Source organism: Trachemys scripta, chromosome 4 (genome assembly GCF_013100865.1).
Source record: "Trachemys scripta elegans isolate TJP31775 chromosome 4, CAS_Tse_1.0, whole genome shotgun sequence".
Classification (NCBI taxonomy): Eukaryota; Metazoa; Chordata; order Testudines; family Emydidae; genus Trachemys; species Trachemys scripta.
This window is the reverse complement of record NC_048301.1, coordinates 58817860-58833558: the sequence shown is the minus strand read 5'-3', so window position 1 is coordinate 58833558 and position 15699 is coordinate 58817860. Positions and strand designations below refer to the sequence as shown.

The window sequence follows — 15699 nt, the reverse complement described above, 5'->3', positions numbered from 1 at the left end:
CTGTTAAACAATTATAGAATACCATTTATTTAAATATTTTTGGGTGTTTTCTACATTTTCAAATATATTGATTTCAATTACAACACAGAATACAAAGTGTTCAGTGCTCACTTTATATAAATTTTATTACAAATATTTGCACTGTAAAAAAAAAAATAGTATTTTTCAATTTACCTAATACAAGTATGGTAGTACAATCTCTATTGTGAAAGTTGAGCTTACAAATGTAGAGTTATGTACAAAAAACTGCATTCAAAAATAAAACAATGTAAAATTTTAGAACCTGCAACTCCACTCAGTCCTACTTCTTGTTCAGCCAATCGCTCAAACAAGCTTGTTTACATTTGCAGGAGATAATGCTGCCCACTTCTTGTTTACCATGTCACCTGAAAGTGAGAACAGGCGTTCACATGACACTGTTCTAGCAAGCGTTGCAACATGTTTATGTTCCAGATGTGCTAAAGATTCATATGTCCCTTTATGCTTCAACCACCATTCCAGAGGACATGCGTCCAAGCTGATGATGGGTTCTGCTCGATAACAATCCAAAGCAGTGCGAACCGACGCATGTTCATTTTCATTATCTGATTCGGATGCCACCAGCATAAAGTTGATTTTCTTTTCTGGTGGTTCAGATTCTGTAGTTTCCGCATTGGAGTGTTGCTCTTTTAAGACTTCTGAAAGCATGCTCCACACCTCATCCCTCAGATTTTGGAAGGCACTTCAGATTCTTAAACCTTGGGTCGAGTGCAGTAGCTATCTTTAGAAATCTCACATTGGTACCTTCTTTCCGTTTTGTCAAATCTGCAGTGAAAGTGTTCTTAAAATGAACCACATGTGCTGGGTCAACATCTGAGACTGCTATAACATGAAATATATGGCAAAACGTGGGTAAAACAGAGCAGGGGACATACTGAACTCCTTGGGGGAGAATTGTAACAAATTTAATTAACACCCTTTTTTTTTGTTTTTAAAAACAGAGACATCAGCATGAAAGCATGTCCTCTGGAATGGTGGCTGAAGCATGAAGGGGGATATGAATGTCTAGTATATCTGGCATGTAAAATACCTTGCAATGCCGGCTACAAAAATGCCATGCAAATGCTTGTTTTCACTTGCTGGGGCCATTGTAAATAAGAAGAGGGCAGCATTATTTCCTGTAAATGTAAACAAACTTGTTTGTCTTAGCGATTGGCTGAACAAGAAGTAGGACTGAGTTGACTTGCAGGCTCTAAAATTTTACATTGTTTTGTTTTTGAGTGCAGTTATGTAACAAAAACAAAAATCTACATTTGTAAGTTGCACTTTCATGACAAAGAGATTGCACTACAGTACTTGTATGAGGTGAATTGAAAAATACTATTTCTTTTGTTTATCATTTTTACAGTGCAAATATTTGTAATAAAAATATACACTTCAAATTCAATTACAACACAGAATATATATGAAAATGTAAAAAAATATCCAAAATATTTAATAAATTTCAATTGCTATTCTATTGTTTAACAGTGCGAATAAAACTGCAATTAATTTTTTTAAATCACGATTAATATTTTTGAGTTAATCACATGAGTTAACTGTGATTAATCGACAGCCCTACTATTAACAGAACCAAAGAGGATAGGAAGGTAAAAAGGCCCATTTGCCAAACAGATCAGTTTAATCCCTGCTGTTCCTGGATAAACCCCTATAGTTGAGGCAGACAGCACACATTCCTTCCTTGGAACAGCTTGAGGAGTGCTGTCATCCACAATGGTTCACCTGTTAACACTGATGAGCCAGTGAACCTTTTCCCCCCTCCCCATCCCATTATAGACCTGCACATAAGTCTTCTCAGTCCTCGGTTGCTGGTTTTCTACTCTTAGTATCAACAGGTGCTAAGCAACAGTCCTACCTGATGCTTTGCCTTCATCAGTACCAATAATGAAGGCTGCCACACCTAATGGAAACTGTAAATGTAGTTTTCTTATCAATCTGAAGAAACTTCAGGTCATCCCATTTTGATGCATACCTTCCCTTCTCTTTTTCGCTTTCTTTCTATATATTTCAGCTCGAATCTCCTCCAAGGAGAACTCCTCTACTCCAGCATAAACTCTCTCTTTACAATACATTGCAACCTCTTTCTTCTCCTGACTGTCCTGCTGATGGTTTTGCACACGTTGTAGTGGATCTTCTTCCTTCCCAGGCTTCCGAGCACTTAAAACATGATTTATGCTGGGCTCAATTTTGCAGGGAGTACTAAGAGAACAAAAGATAATTAACATTCAGCACATAATCCCCAGAGGGGAGCATGGATGGAAGTATGGATATCTCAAGGGATCCAGTTAAATTCAGGACAGCCTATGGGCAACATAAATCAGCTCATGAAACAGGAAAGGCAACAGAAAGGAATGGAACAGCAGAAAATTTGTAAGTAGACACCTATGGGTAAGTGGTAATAAGGTCACAAGCACCAATAAGGTCTAATCAAATAGTATACACCCGCTATACAACATGTACGTTCTAGAGTGGGAGTTTTTGCCTTTAGTCCCAGAGACCCTTATGGATTAATTTGCCATCTGCAGCTTCTTGTCACCAATCACCTCCCCCTCTCCCCCCCCACCCCGCGACTCCTTTTGTTATCTAAGCAAGAAAAGTAAGCCATAAGACAACAGTTCCAACTGTCACCACTCGCAGTCAATGCAGACTTGTGAACAACTGAATTTGTGAAGTCTATGCGTCTATCATGAGATTTTAAGGTCAGAAGGGACCATTATGATCATCTGGTCTGACCCCCTGCATGCTGCAGGCCACAAAACCGTCCCTACCCTTCCCTTGACTCTGCTGATGAAGTCCCCAAATCCTGTGTTTTAGTGACTTCAATTGGCAGAGAACCCTCCTGCTAGCGATCCCTGCCCCATGCTGCGGAGGAAGGCGAAAAACCTCCAGAGCCTCAGCCAATCTACCCTGGAGGAAAATTCCTTCCCGACCCCAAATATGGCGATCAGTAAGACCCCGAGCATGTAGGCAAGAGTCTCCAGCCTGACCCTTGTTAGCCATTATACTATTTACCTGCCATTGCTCGGTATTCCTTGGCTAATATGTTTTACCATTAAACCATTCCCTCCATAAACTTATCTAACTTAATCTTAAAACCAGACAGGTCCCTCGCCCCCACCGTTTCCCTCGGAAGGCCGTTCCAATCACCCCTCAATCTGTTTAACTCTGTGCAAGATGATGCTTATTGAAATTCTAGTGAAGAGTTCTGTGGAAAAAATCCTAATGCAGAAAGTTAAAACTTAAGTTTTCACATTAAGAAAAGTGAATGTTTAAAATTAAATAGACACAAGTTAAGAGGGAAGGTACTGTACATCTGGGGTCAGGCTTCGGTTATGGGGGGTACAGGTATCATTTGCAAGGATGAAAAAAGATGCATACATATCGCATAACCTGCATAGACCCAGATTGGGGTGCAAGGGTTTTTAAAGTGTCAGTGGATAAGTGGGCTCGGGACACCACCCATGGAATGAATAAGGAGTCCAAGTCAGTATCGGTGTAGCAGATAAGTACATGGGTGGGGTGCGTCCCTTGGTCCGTCGGAAGGAAGTGGGTTATTTCCCTGGTCGGCGGTCTCAGTTACTCAGTGTGGTATTTGCGGTGTCCTGTGACGTGTTCCGTATAAATGTCTCTGGACCACCTGATGGTGTCGGACACCATGAGATGTCTCATGAGCCGGGCGTAGCGTTGACTGACTCCGCATGCTCTCAGAACCGGCTTGTTGTGGGGGTCCCACGAGCCTGGCGCGTATCTGGACCTCGTAGCCCTGGGCTCTCAGGGTCTTGGCCAGCGGGCTGAGAGAACCCTGAGGCCAGCATGAAGATTTTGAAGCATGCAAGATATAGGCCTCACAGCTGGGTTTGGGAAATTTGCTAGAGAGTCAGCTAAATCTATTTAGGACCCTTCTACCCCCAAGCTTTCACATTCTGATTTTCACTCTGTAAACATGGTTCCAGTTAAACTCTTTCAAGCATAGTTTGGGGCAGGCCAATGCCCATAGCATGGACAGAACAGGACAGATTTTTCTAAACTGTTCCCATAAGGTATAGCCTCGTCCAAAACTGACTGGCCAGACCACTTAGAAAGCTAATTTAGGTGGAACCATATTTAAAATGTTTCTCAATTCCCTTTAAATATAAGTGGAGACAGGACCACACTGTGCAAACAGAAAAGGTTCAACCTATACTATAGGAAACAACCATGTCAGGGGACCCAACTATATAGCACGAGGCAACTCCCAGAACAGGTGAGATATGTTTATGTCTTTAGCATAGACAGGACCTTACCTTGTTATAAACATGTTCCCGGATTATGATACACTTTTGGATACAGCTAGGTAGCATGGTTCCAGGACATGGCTTAGATTCCATGCACAATATACAAAACTATGGGCTTAGCTACACAGTACAGTAATGCACAACAGTGGGGTGTGAATTCTAATGTGCATCAACATTTTGTGCATGGAATCTAACTGGCCTGTGTAGACTCTGATGGAGGACACTAAAAGTTCCCTAGAGAGCATTAATGCAGCACTGTTCACACTGTGTAGACAAGCCCTTTGAATTAGGGAAAAATCTGTGCTGCAACCAAGCCCTTGATGCTCTTACTTTTGTATTTATACACAGTCAAAAAAGAAGCAATGTTGCACTCACTTTCACTACTGCAAGATAGCTGTGGCAAGAATAACTACCACCAGTCACCTTCTCCAGAAAGGGGTAAACAACCTCAACATTTTTTTCCCCGGAGTGTATGAAGCGATAAAAACATCAGAGGAATTTAGAGGCATTTTAGTGAGCAATGCACAAGCAGGAAGCTAGGTTCAAGCCAAGTAACATACTCCTCCATACTGGTCATGGAAACTTTTTGAAAGCTTTCTCAAAAGAAAACCCCTTTTTAAGCTGACTCTAAAGTTCCAAAAGACACTACGAAACATAGTTACAAACCTGGATCAGACTTGGCTGCTCCCTACCATCACACAGACAAGGCCATAGACTTATGAAGTAGACTTTTGAGAATTCAGGGCAGCTGTGTCCTTCTCCCCAACCCTGCCAGCTCCCACTACAAGCCTTCTGAGGAGATAGAAACTCACATGACTTGTTGCTGTGCAGACTCTTCCACATATGGGGTAAAGCTGGGCAGCATACAGGGCACCTCTACACCAGAGTTCATGTTACCGCGAGGACGCTGAGGGAGCAGAAACCCAATGTTAGCAGCTTAAAGATTCATTCTTAAACACACCCATAGGCTGATTTGTTCTCCTTCTCTGCCCAGACTTTGATGTCCGCAATGATAACTCATTAAGTCCTTAAAAATCCTGCCTCCATAAAAACCCATTTCTCTCCAGCACTTCAGTTTCCTTCCGCTATGCAGTCAAGTTACAAAATTTCGAAATGGCCAACACCCCGAAAAACGGTGACACATAGGAGTCTAAAAGAAAGGTCTCATTTCCAGAGATGTTGATAATCCTCATTACCCAGTCAATATCTTATTTTTTCCTCTTCCACCCACTTTTCGCTTAAGATTGCCCCAATACTTCAGCAGCATAATCTCTACTCTCAGCTGAGTGCTTCCTGACTTCCCCATTTTCCTCCCTTGCAGATTATGACCAGGAAGTCAACAACCCTTGTTCCTTCTCATTCCCCTTGACTTAATTAAAAATAGGGCTGTCAAGCAATTAAAAAAAATTAATCGCTATTAGTTGTGCTTTAAACAATAGAATACCATTTATTTAAATACTTTCGGAGGTTTTCTACATTTTCAAATATATTCATTTCCATTACAATACAGAGTACAGTACCCACTTTTTATTACAAATATTTGCACTGTAAAAAAAAGATAGTATTTTTCAATTCACCTCATACAAGTACTGTAGTGCAAGCTCTTTATCATGAAAGTTGAACTTTCAGATGTACAAAAAAAATAACTGCATTCAAAAATAAAACAAAAAACTTTAGCACCTACAAGTCCACTCAGTCCCACTTCTAGTTTACACTGTCACCTGAAAGTGAGAACAGGCGTTCACATGGCACTATTATAGCTGGCGTCGCAAGATATTTATGTGCCAGGTGCGCTAAAGATTCATGTGTCCCTTCATGAGTCAACCACCATTCCAGAGGACATGAGTCCATGCTGATGACGGGTTCTGCTCGATAATGATCCAAAGCAGAGCGGATGGACGCATGTCTATTTTCATCACCGGAGTCCGATGCCACCAGCAGAAGGTTGATTTTCTTTTTTGATGGTTCGATTTCTGCTGTTTCCGCATCGGAGTGTTGCTCTTTTAAGACTTCTGAAAGTATGTGCCACACCTCATCCCTCTCAGATTTTGGAAGGCACTTCAGATTCTTAAACCTTGGGTCGAGTGCAGTAGCTATCTTTAGAAATTTTTCATTGGAATGGTGGCCAAAGCATGAAGGGACATACAAAAGTTTAGCATATCTGGCACATAAATACCTTGCAACGCTGTCTGCAAAAGTGACATGCGAAAGCCTGTTCTCACTTTCAGGTAACATTGTAAAAAAAGCAGGCAGCAGTATCTCCCATAAATGTAAACAAACTTGCTTGTCTTAATGATTGGCTGAACAAGAAGTAGGGCTTGGTCTACACTACCCGCCCCAATTCGAACTAAGGTACGCAACTTCAGCTACGTGAATAACGTAGCTGAAGTCGAAGTACCTTAGTTCGAACTTACCTTGGTCCACACGCGGCAGGCAGGCTCCCCCGTCGACTCCGCGGTACTCCTCTCGCCGAGCTGGAGTACCGCAGTCGACGGCAAGCACTTCCGGGTTCGACTTATCGCGTCCAGACTAGACGCGATAAGTCGAACCCAGAACTTCGATTTCCAGCCGTCGAACTAGCTGGTAAGTGTAGCCAAGGCCTAGGACTGAGTAGACTTGTAGGCTCTAAAGTTTTACATTGTTTTTGTTTTGAATGCAGTTATGTAACAACAACAAAAATCTACATTTGTAAGTTACACTTTCAGGATAAAGAGATTGCACTATAGTATTTATATGAGGTGAATTGAAAAATACTATTTCTTTTGTTTATCATTTTTACAATGCAAATATTTGTAATAAAAAATATAAAGTGAGCACTGTACACTTTGTATTCTGTGTTGTAATAGAAATAAATATATTTGAAAATGTAGAAAAACATCCAAAAATATTTAATAAATTTCAATTGGTCTTCTATTGTTTAACAGTGTGGTTAATTGTGATACTTTTTTTTAGTTAATCGCATGAGTTAACTGCGATTAATCAACAGCCCTAATTAAACTTCAGATACTGTGAACCACACTCCATTCACTTGGACCAACATGCTAGCTATGCAAGCACATTTCATTCTCTTAATCAAATTGCCCTTTAACTAGTGGCAATTCTTTTCTCAGGGTTTTCATAATTTGAGTCCTTTGCTCTTTCCTACTCTTCCTTCTCAGTTGTTTGATTTCTACCATTTTCACTCTCATGATACACAGGTGGTCATATTTTCTACTGCCCTTTGACTCTTCCACATCTATTCTCGCCATCTGCTCTGACTAAGCCACTCAGGTATTGGAGTGATGGAGGCCAGAAGTACCTATTTAAACAAACGTTTGACTTAATTTCAGCTGCTCTCAGCTAACATCTGAGACTAAACTGCTTCTTTTTAAAGAGGAGCAGCCTGAAGCACAATCCCTTCTCCCCCCGCCTTTCCCTGTCTGTCTGCAAGCCACGCTACATTGCTAGAGTACTGCCTTGATGCAACTTCTCCTCAACACCTTCTTGATGCTTTTGGTGGATCACCTTAACTGTCACCACTCTAAGTCTCAGTTCTCCGGCCACCAGACCCGTGGAATGTTACTGACCCCCTTCCCATGCATACAAGGCTGCACAACCATATCCTCAAGCTGTTCCACAGGTTGTGCTTCACTAAGCCAATTTAGCTGCAGCTAATTAGTCTTCTGCTTTGCTCTCATCTCACTGGACTAACCAAAATTTGTGTATGGGGGTGTGTACACACCTTCTCTCCTGTCCCTTTTCCTACTCCACCTTTGGCCAGCTTCTCCCCTTTCCACCCCACCCTAACTCCATAAAAGGGTACGAGGTCTCTTCTGTTGCACCTTCTCTTTAGCAAGAATTAGACTCAGCAGACATCTGTTGATTTCACAGTGCAAGGGGAGCTTTCTTATAAATCAGTGGAGCTAAGGGGCTGGAAGCAGAGATGTGGAGATTTTTTAAGGAAGTTATAGAAATAGCCTGGCTTAGGAAGAAATCTTAGGTTGAGGCTTTTGTTATTGTTATGCGAGTTACAATAAAGCTAAATCATAAAGGAGAGAGGTAAGTTTGACTTCATATATAGCATGCATAGACTTAATTTGAAAGAGACTGGGAAAAATCACCTACTCTTATAACCTCCCTCCATTTTAGGCAACCAGCCTTGCCACTCCTTACCTTTCCCGAGTTCCAAGGTCCTGCCTTCAGTTCGTTCTCTTTGGCCCTTCCTGTTGGGGGTGCTGCCCATGGCTGTGGTGTAAGTATAGGAAGCTCAGCTCTAGAGATTGAGGCTGTGTTTTCATCAAATACAGCAAAATTTGGGCCATTTGACACATGTTGAGATGTTGAATTCTGAAAGCTTCGGCCTCGGTTTGCAGCTAGATGTAAAAAGGAGACAAGTTGTATATGAATAATGTTAGGAACACTCAACTACCAATGTCAGCTATTTGCATACTATACTCAAGTGTATTTTTGACATCACAAGATTACTGTTTTTCAATAAGCAAAAGGATTGACCAGCCAAACTTACCTTTAAGAGCATCGCCTACTCGACTGATTGGGGCTCTCACATTTTTCTTCCCCTTGCCTTTCAGTTCTGCCAGTGAGCTCCTTTGGGTTTCAGTTATAACAGGAAGATCCAACTCCTCCTCATCTTGCTCAAGTCCCAGCAGGGTCTGTCGAGAGACACGGGCTTGAAACTGCCTGAAGAAATGCAAAAGTCAGTGTGAATTTCACTATGCAGGTTGCCTATTCAGAGCCATACAAAACAAATCCATTTTTACTCATCCCACGGGCAAGTTTTACCTGTGATGGGACTGTAGTTTGTCTTGAGGCTCAGCCCTGCGCTGAAGCCCTTCCTGGAATATTAAATCTGCTTTCTTATAACTACCTCTCGCCTCAAGCGCCTCTGCCCATGTGATGTAGAATAACGCCAGCGATGTGCCAATTTCCTGGCTGTGTAGATAACTGTAGAGGTCCAATGGTTCACTACAGTAGTTTCCCTGCAATAGCCCAGAAGTTTGTGATTTACTGCACCAATAAAATTAAAAAAAAAATGAAGACTCTGGGTCAATTGCTGCCCTTTGATGAAAACAATGGAAGCCTTGCAGGTCAAGTTCCACAGGAGCAGACCCAAGGTTAGACATAACTCTTTGCATTTAAGAGAAATATCAGAAGTTCACAAGATGAGGAAAGCAATTGCTAGAAGATTCAAATATAGTGCTACTAAGCAAGACTGCTATTGCTACCTATGACTCTATGCATATACTTAATGGGTGATAGAACTGTTCACTTAATTCCAGCCCATAAACTTACATATGGGCATTTTCTCTCTTTTATTTTTCTTTATAATAGTGTTTAAGAATTGTGTAAGGTGCCAGACTAATGGCCCTGGAGGCAAAAGTCCTGTTAATCCTCAGAACAGGCACACACTACCCTGTCAACAGCCTGACATTTGGGGAATGGGAAGAGAAGCAAGAAGAAAGACTACCTCTAGCATCCAGAAGGGAACTTAGGATTTAGGGAAATTCATTTGGTACCAAACTTAGTTTGGTTCCAACTAAGATGCAAGTTAGTGGTAGTTTCAATGTGGAATTGAATGGGCATCCTATAGCATTAACTTTAAAATCACTCCCGAATCAGGCTAGATTTAGAACGGTGACCTACAAGCCACCATTACTAACCTCAAGCCATCCAGTCCCTCAAACAAATGCACCTTGTGAAACCAGAACAGGAATACTTGTGGCACCGAGAGATGAACAAATTTATTAGAGCATAAGCTTTCGTGGGCTACAGCCCACTTCTTCGGATGCATAGAGAATGGAACATATATTGGGGAGATATATATACACACACACACACAGAGAGAGCATGAACAGGTGGGAGTTGTCTTACCAACTCTGAGAGGCCAATTAAGTAAGAGGGAAAAAAAACTTTTGAAGTGATAATCAAGATAGCCCAGTACAGACAGTTTGATAAGAAGTGTCCCATGACCAAAAGCCTCAGTGACTCTCAACACGAAACCAAACTCAATTGGGTTGGAAGAAGTGTGAGAATACTTACAAGGGGAGATAGATTCAATGTTTGTAATGGCTCAGCCATTCCCAGATGGACTACAAGCTGTCTCCCCTTGTAAGTATTCTCACACTTCTTATCAAACTGTCTGTACTGGGCTATCTTGATTATCACTTCAAAAGTTTTTTTTCCCTCTTACTTAATTGGCCTCTCAGAGTTGGTAAGACAACTCCCACCTGTTCATGCTCTCTGTGTGTGTGTGTGTGTGTGTGTGTATGTGTGTATGTGTATATATATATATATATATATATATCCTCAATATATGTTCCATTCTCTATGCATCCGAAGAAGTGGGCTGTAGCCCACGAAAGCTTATGCTCTAATAAATTTGTTCATCTCTCGGTGCCACAAGTACTCCTGTTCTTTTTGCGGATACAGATTAACACGGCTGCTACTCTGAAACTTGTGAAACCAGCAGAACAGTGCTAATCAACATTTATTTTTTTAAATTATTTCAGGTCTCATGTTTTGTAACTTGGATTAGAGAAGTTACACTAAAACTAGAACCCTTCCTTCTGCCTCAAACAAGCAAAGCGTTACACTAGTCTGATCTTCACTGGAAGGAAAGCAGAGATATTAGTATTACTGTAATACCTAGGAGACCTAGTTATGGACCAAGCCCCCACCGTGTTGTGCACTGTAGTTACAGAACAACAGTCCCTGCCATAAAGATCTTCCAATTTTACTTTATTCTTTTGACTGTTACAATGAAAAGTAGCTAATTTCAAAACTAATGTAAGGCAGGTGAGTAGCAGCAGGATTCTCATTTCATCTTAACTAGAGATGTTGGACAGTTCAGGATCACTCATTTTCCTACTTGAAGGGACCAATTAAATAATCACTCTGAGGGACAAGGAAAAGGATATGAACTTTATGAAGTGTCCATGTGTGATAGTAGCTAGAGGACATTATGTGTCTTCCAGGAGTAAGGATCTTGCCTAACAGAAGACTTAGTCTCCCCCTACTGGGGTGATGCAGGAGAGAGGGTACTAGGCAGAAGGAACCCAGTTCTGGGAAGCAACAAGCACTTCAAAAGGATGTGCTGCCTCTTAGCAACACACAGGGCATATGCAATGGAAAATGAGCCACCTAGAGAAGCCTGCGGACTGCTATTGCATATGATGAACCTGTGCCTTAAAAAATATATATATATTTTAAATGTTTTTGCCTGCTATTATTATGACATTTAAGATAACTAGAAAAAGATTATAGGAAAAAAAATTCTTCTTTCCATTTATTCTGTGTATTCATTTTCACTGTCAGTTTCCTCTGTTTGTGTGTGCCTTCCATGCAGCAACAGGGGAAAGAAGAAAAACATCAAAGGATAAAAAACCATGAGCCGTTCTGAGGCAGATATAGTAGCTGACATTTCATTTACCCCTCACTGTTTTTTTTTTTTTTTTTAATTCTTCTAGTTGACTAGATTTCAAGTCAGCTGCATTCCTTTAAGCTTCTTCTGCTCTGTTTAACTGAGCAGAGAATCAAGCTGCATCAGTCTAAAGAAATATGTAGTTTTTCAAATGAATACTTCTGAAGAAAGCCACATTCAGCCTGGACAGAAATTGTATGACACCAGAAGACTCTTGAAGATTCCATTGGAAGAGCAGTTTTTAAATGCTAGATTGGTATATGAATCCTATATTGTGAACAGCTGTCACGTGCCTGACAGAAGTGTAGAGAACTAATCCTAAATTTACACTGCTATCAGTCACAGAATGCACTGTACAAAGAAAAGCAGTTCAGTGACATCCGAAAGCTTCAGAAAATGCTTAAGAAAGTACCTAAGAGAACATCAAAAGGATACTTACAAACTTGAGCCAGAGATTGAGATAGCGAGGGTCTTTGTAGTATCTCTGCTGCTCATTCAGTGCTTTTACAGCTCTCTCCAGCACTGCTGAGAGGTTGCTCTCTTTTCCACCTTGAGGGAATGTTTGCTCTGTCCATTTGATGTACCTGTAGATGGTATAAAAATGGAGGCATCTTAATTTTTATATATTATGAGGAGAAAAGAAAAAAAATTAGGTTTATAGTACTGAGAAAAGATAGACCATAGATTATTACAACAAAAGACATTTCTCTTTGTACACCTTAACCCATTGATGCGGGGGTTTCTGTTAACAAAATGAAAGCACTTTATTACAAGAAGTGAATAGTCCTACATGAAACTCTATAATTTCTAACTATTAGAGATTTTACTGTCCCATTCTAGCAAAATAAAGATAGCCTACCTGTCCCAAACATCCAATGGATCATCTCCAGAGTAAAAGCGGATTTCAGATTCAAATTCCCTAGAAAAGATACAATATGATACGTAAACAGTAGCTCAGTAACTACAAAGATATATAGTTAACATGGCAGAAAACAAGATCTTCACTCCTATTCATATCACTGTGAATATTTCTTCAGAGACAAACTTGTTTATTTCTCCCGCAGCAGGACCAAATCCTGCTTCCACTGGTGTCAAAAGAACCAAATTAGGCTTTTAAACCATCCTTGGACACAAAAAGTTTTCTAGTACTCTGACATTTAACAAGGAGGCATTGGAACAGCCTTTCAGTGCGCATTTCCAAAAGTTACTATCCTGAGAGTCATATGGTCCCATCAAAGAGAATTCTTGTGCCCTGGGAGGGAAAGATAATCAACTGACAGGTAGCCCATTTTGATGGATTATTATCATGGAGAGGTATTTTTCCCTGACAAGTAGCCGTCCTCACTAGATTATTATGGTAGGAGTTGCGCCTTCCCTGTTCAGTACTTTCATTTGGAAGATTACTATAAAGCGGGGGGGGAGGGGGAGGAGGGACATCCTCCTGTAATATTTGTATATTCCTCTTTAGAAGAATATTCAGACACAAGAGATTCTCCTTAGTTCAGTGTTTTCAAACTTTTTTATTGGTGACCCCTTTCACGTAGCAAGCCTCTGAATGAGACCCTCCCTTATAAATTAAAAAAAACTTTTTTTATATATTTAAACACCATTATAAATGCTGGAAGCAAAGCAGGGTTGTGGTAGACGTTGACAGCTCACAACCCCCCACGTAATAACCTCGCAACCCCTGAGGGGTCCCAACCCCCAGAGTTTGAGAACCCCTGCCTTAATGCTTGCAGTTTAAATGTTCCACTATTGATCCATAAAAAGAATTCCCTTTGGCACCAGCCCTTCATCTATACATTGCATAAAAGACAAATTCCTTTGACAGCTTTAGTGTGCTACAACCATACACAGCAGCATTAGTAAAAATTCAGACTGTACTTCTGCTCCCTACACTCTTCTTATATCCAGGAGACTAATGGTGGAAACTCAACAGAAGGTACAGAAACACTGATGAAAATAGGTCAATATTTTACTCACTGTTTTTGCTGCTGAATAGCTGTGTGGCTGGAAGTCTCCTGCTGAGCCAAGACTTCCTGCAGGGTAGACATGATTCGCCCCTGTCTCAGGGGTTGCACATTCTCTTTACTCAGCTCCCAATCATTCCACTCCTGTGACATGGTGACCTCCCCTGAAACACTGCACAAGAAAGTAAACAATAGAGAAAGGGTGGTCCAGGGCTTCAGGTGCTAGACTGGGACTTACTTGACACACCCAATTCTCTGCTCTGCCACAGACTTCCCACAACCTCAGGCAAGTCACTTAGTTATACTCCTATTAAAGCTACAACTTGAGAAGAGTGAGGATGAGAGAGAGGCCCTTGATGGGGTATTAACTAAATGAACCACCAACTTTAAGTGTTGGCTGAAACAGCACAGCCACTGTGGCTCTTCCATAGACTTGACAGAATTCTGTTTTATAGTTTTGACAGCTAAATAGATGCTTATTTTAAGCATTTTTCCTATTTACATGTTCACAGTTGCATTAACTTATGGGTTTTAAGCATTTCGTTTCATTTTTATCAATTTACATTTTCACAGTTCTGGAAATTAGGGTGACCAGACAGCAAGTGTGAAAAATCAGGACAGGGGGTGGGGGGAATAGGAGCCTATATAAGAAAAAGACCCCCGAATCAGGACTGTCCCTATAAAATTGGGACATCTGGTCACCCTACAGGAAATGATGGGGGGGGAGGGGAGGTCAGGCAATAAGTACTGACTGACACCAGAGATGGAGGTTCAATAAGGTTAAGCTTTATAACCATTAAAACACAATCTCTCAACATCACAGAACAAAACTATACAAACTAAACATCCTTAAATCAGAGGCTCTCGGGCTGTGTTTTTTCGTCCTTTGCCTATCCGTAAGGGGCAGTAACGACTGAGAGAAATATGTTTCGGTGGGTTTGGCGGTGCAGGGGGAAAATCCAGGCTTGCTGACATTTACCACTAACAATCTCATCCTGCCAAGCCTGGGGGGGGGGGGGGGCGTCCCAAGGGGCGGGGGGGGCCGTGTCTGCCGGGGGTCCCCCGCCCACAGGGGGGTTTGTAGACCCCCCCCCCCCCAAGTGAAGGGGGAGACCGAGGTTCTGAGATCGCTGGGGCACGTCCGAAGGCCCAGCCCCTCCCGGGACACCCCGCCGACCCAGCAATGGCTGAGCCACCCCGGAGCCGTCCTGCCTTCAGCGCCCACCCAGGGCCTCCTCCCCTCGAGCCGCGCTCACCTACCCGGCGCGGCAACCCCAGGTCCGCGGGCCACGGACACCGCCTCAGCGCCTCTGTAGCTAAGTCCCAACGGCAGCCAGCTCGCTCGCTCGCTCCGTTCGAGAGTTTAAACTTCAACCGCCACCAGCCTCGGCCCCATTGGCCGATTCCTAGTACCACGGACACATCTGATTGGTCGCGCGGCCCGCCGGAAGCTCCGTGTGCAGGAGGGTAGTTTCCGCTGGGCCCATTTCCTACGGCAGAGCGTGGGGTCGGCGTCCCGGTCCTGTGCAGTAGGACTCCGAGTACGGGTTCGTGATAGGTGCTGCTGGCCCCAGTATCACAGGGCTCAGGCTGACCTCGGCCCTTAATTTAGCTCAAGCTCCACAAAATCGCAGGTCGCGCTCTGGCCCTCAGCCCGCCGGGTCAGCATTAGTGTTGCTAATCGCACAGACACCCCTGCCCCGCCCCTTCTCCGAGGCCCCGCCCCCGCTCACACTAGCCCCCTTCTGCCCCCGCAGGCTCTCTTCCACCCTCACTCACTTTCACCAGGCTGGGGCAGGGGGTTGGGGTTCAGGAGGGGGTATGGGCTCTGGGAGGGGGCTGGGGCAGGGGGTTGGACTGCGAGAGGGGGTGAGGTGCCTGGGCGGTGGTTACCTTGAGCGGCTCCCAGAAGGGCAAATCTCCCATTTGCCCTTCTGGGACTGGAGGACTGGAAAAGGGACAAATATAGTGCCCAGCTATAAAAAGGGAAATAAGGACA

General features: G+C 42.7%; 1 protein-coding gene across 2 annotated transcripts in view; it reads right to left on the bottom strand.

Annotated features, from left to right (window-relative positions):
* The window catches only part of BUB1B (BUB1 mitotic checkpoint serine/threonine kinase B), a 43455-nt gene extending 28109 nt beyond the window's left edge, over window positions 1-15346 (bottom strand). The window contains exons 1-9 of one of the 2 annotated variants that reach the window (XM_034769017.1): window positions 14961-15346; window positions 13714-13872; window positions 12590-12649; window positions 12170-12314; window positions 9093-9289; window positions 8818-8990; window positions 8466-8665; window positions 5126-5220; window positions 2012-2238 (exon numbers count right to left, since the gene is read on the bottom strand). In XM_034769017.1, coding sequence (XP_034624908.1) covers window positions 2012-2238; window positions 5126-5220; window positions 8466-8665; window positions 8818-8990; window positions 9093-9289; window positions 12170-12314; window positions 12590-12649; window positions 13714-13853 — 1237 coding nt within the window. In that variant the 5' untranslated portion in view covers window positions 13854-13872; window positions 14961-15346. Of the gene's footprint in view, window positions 1-2011; window positions 2239-5125; window positions 5221-8465; window positions 8666-8817; window positions 8991-9092; window positions 9290-12169; window positions 12315-12589; window positions 12650-13713; window positions 13873-14956 lie in introns of both variants that reach the window. The other variant, XM_034769018.1, reaches the window with a different exon arrangement.
* Between the last annotated feature and the right edge of the window lie 353 nt (window positions 15347-15699).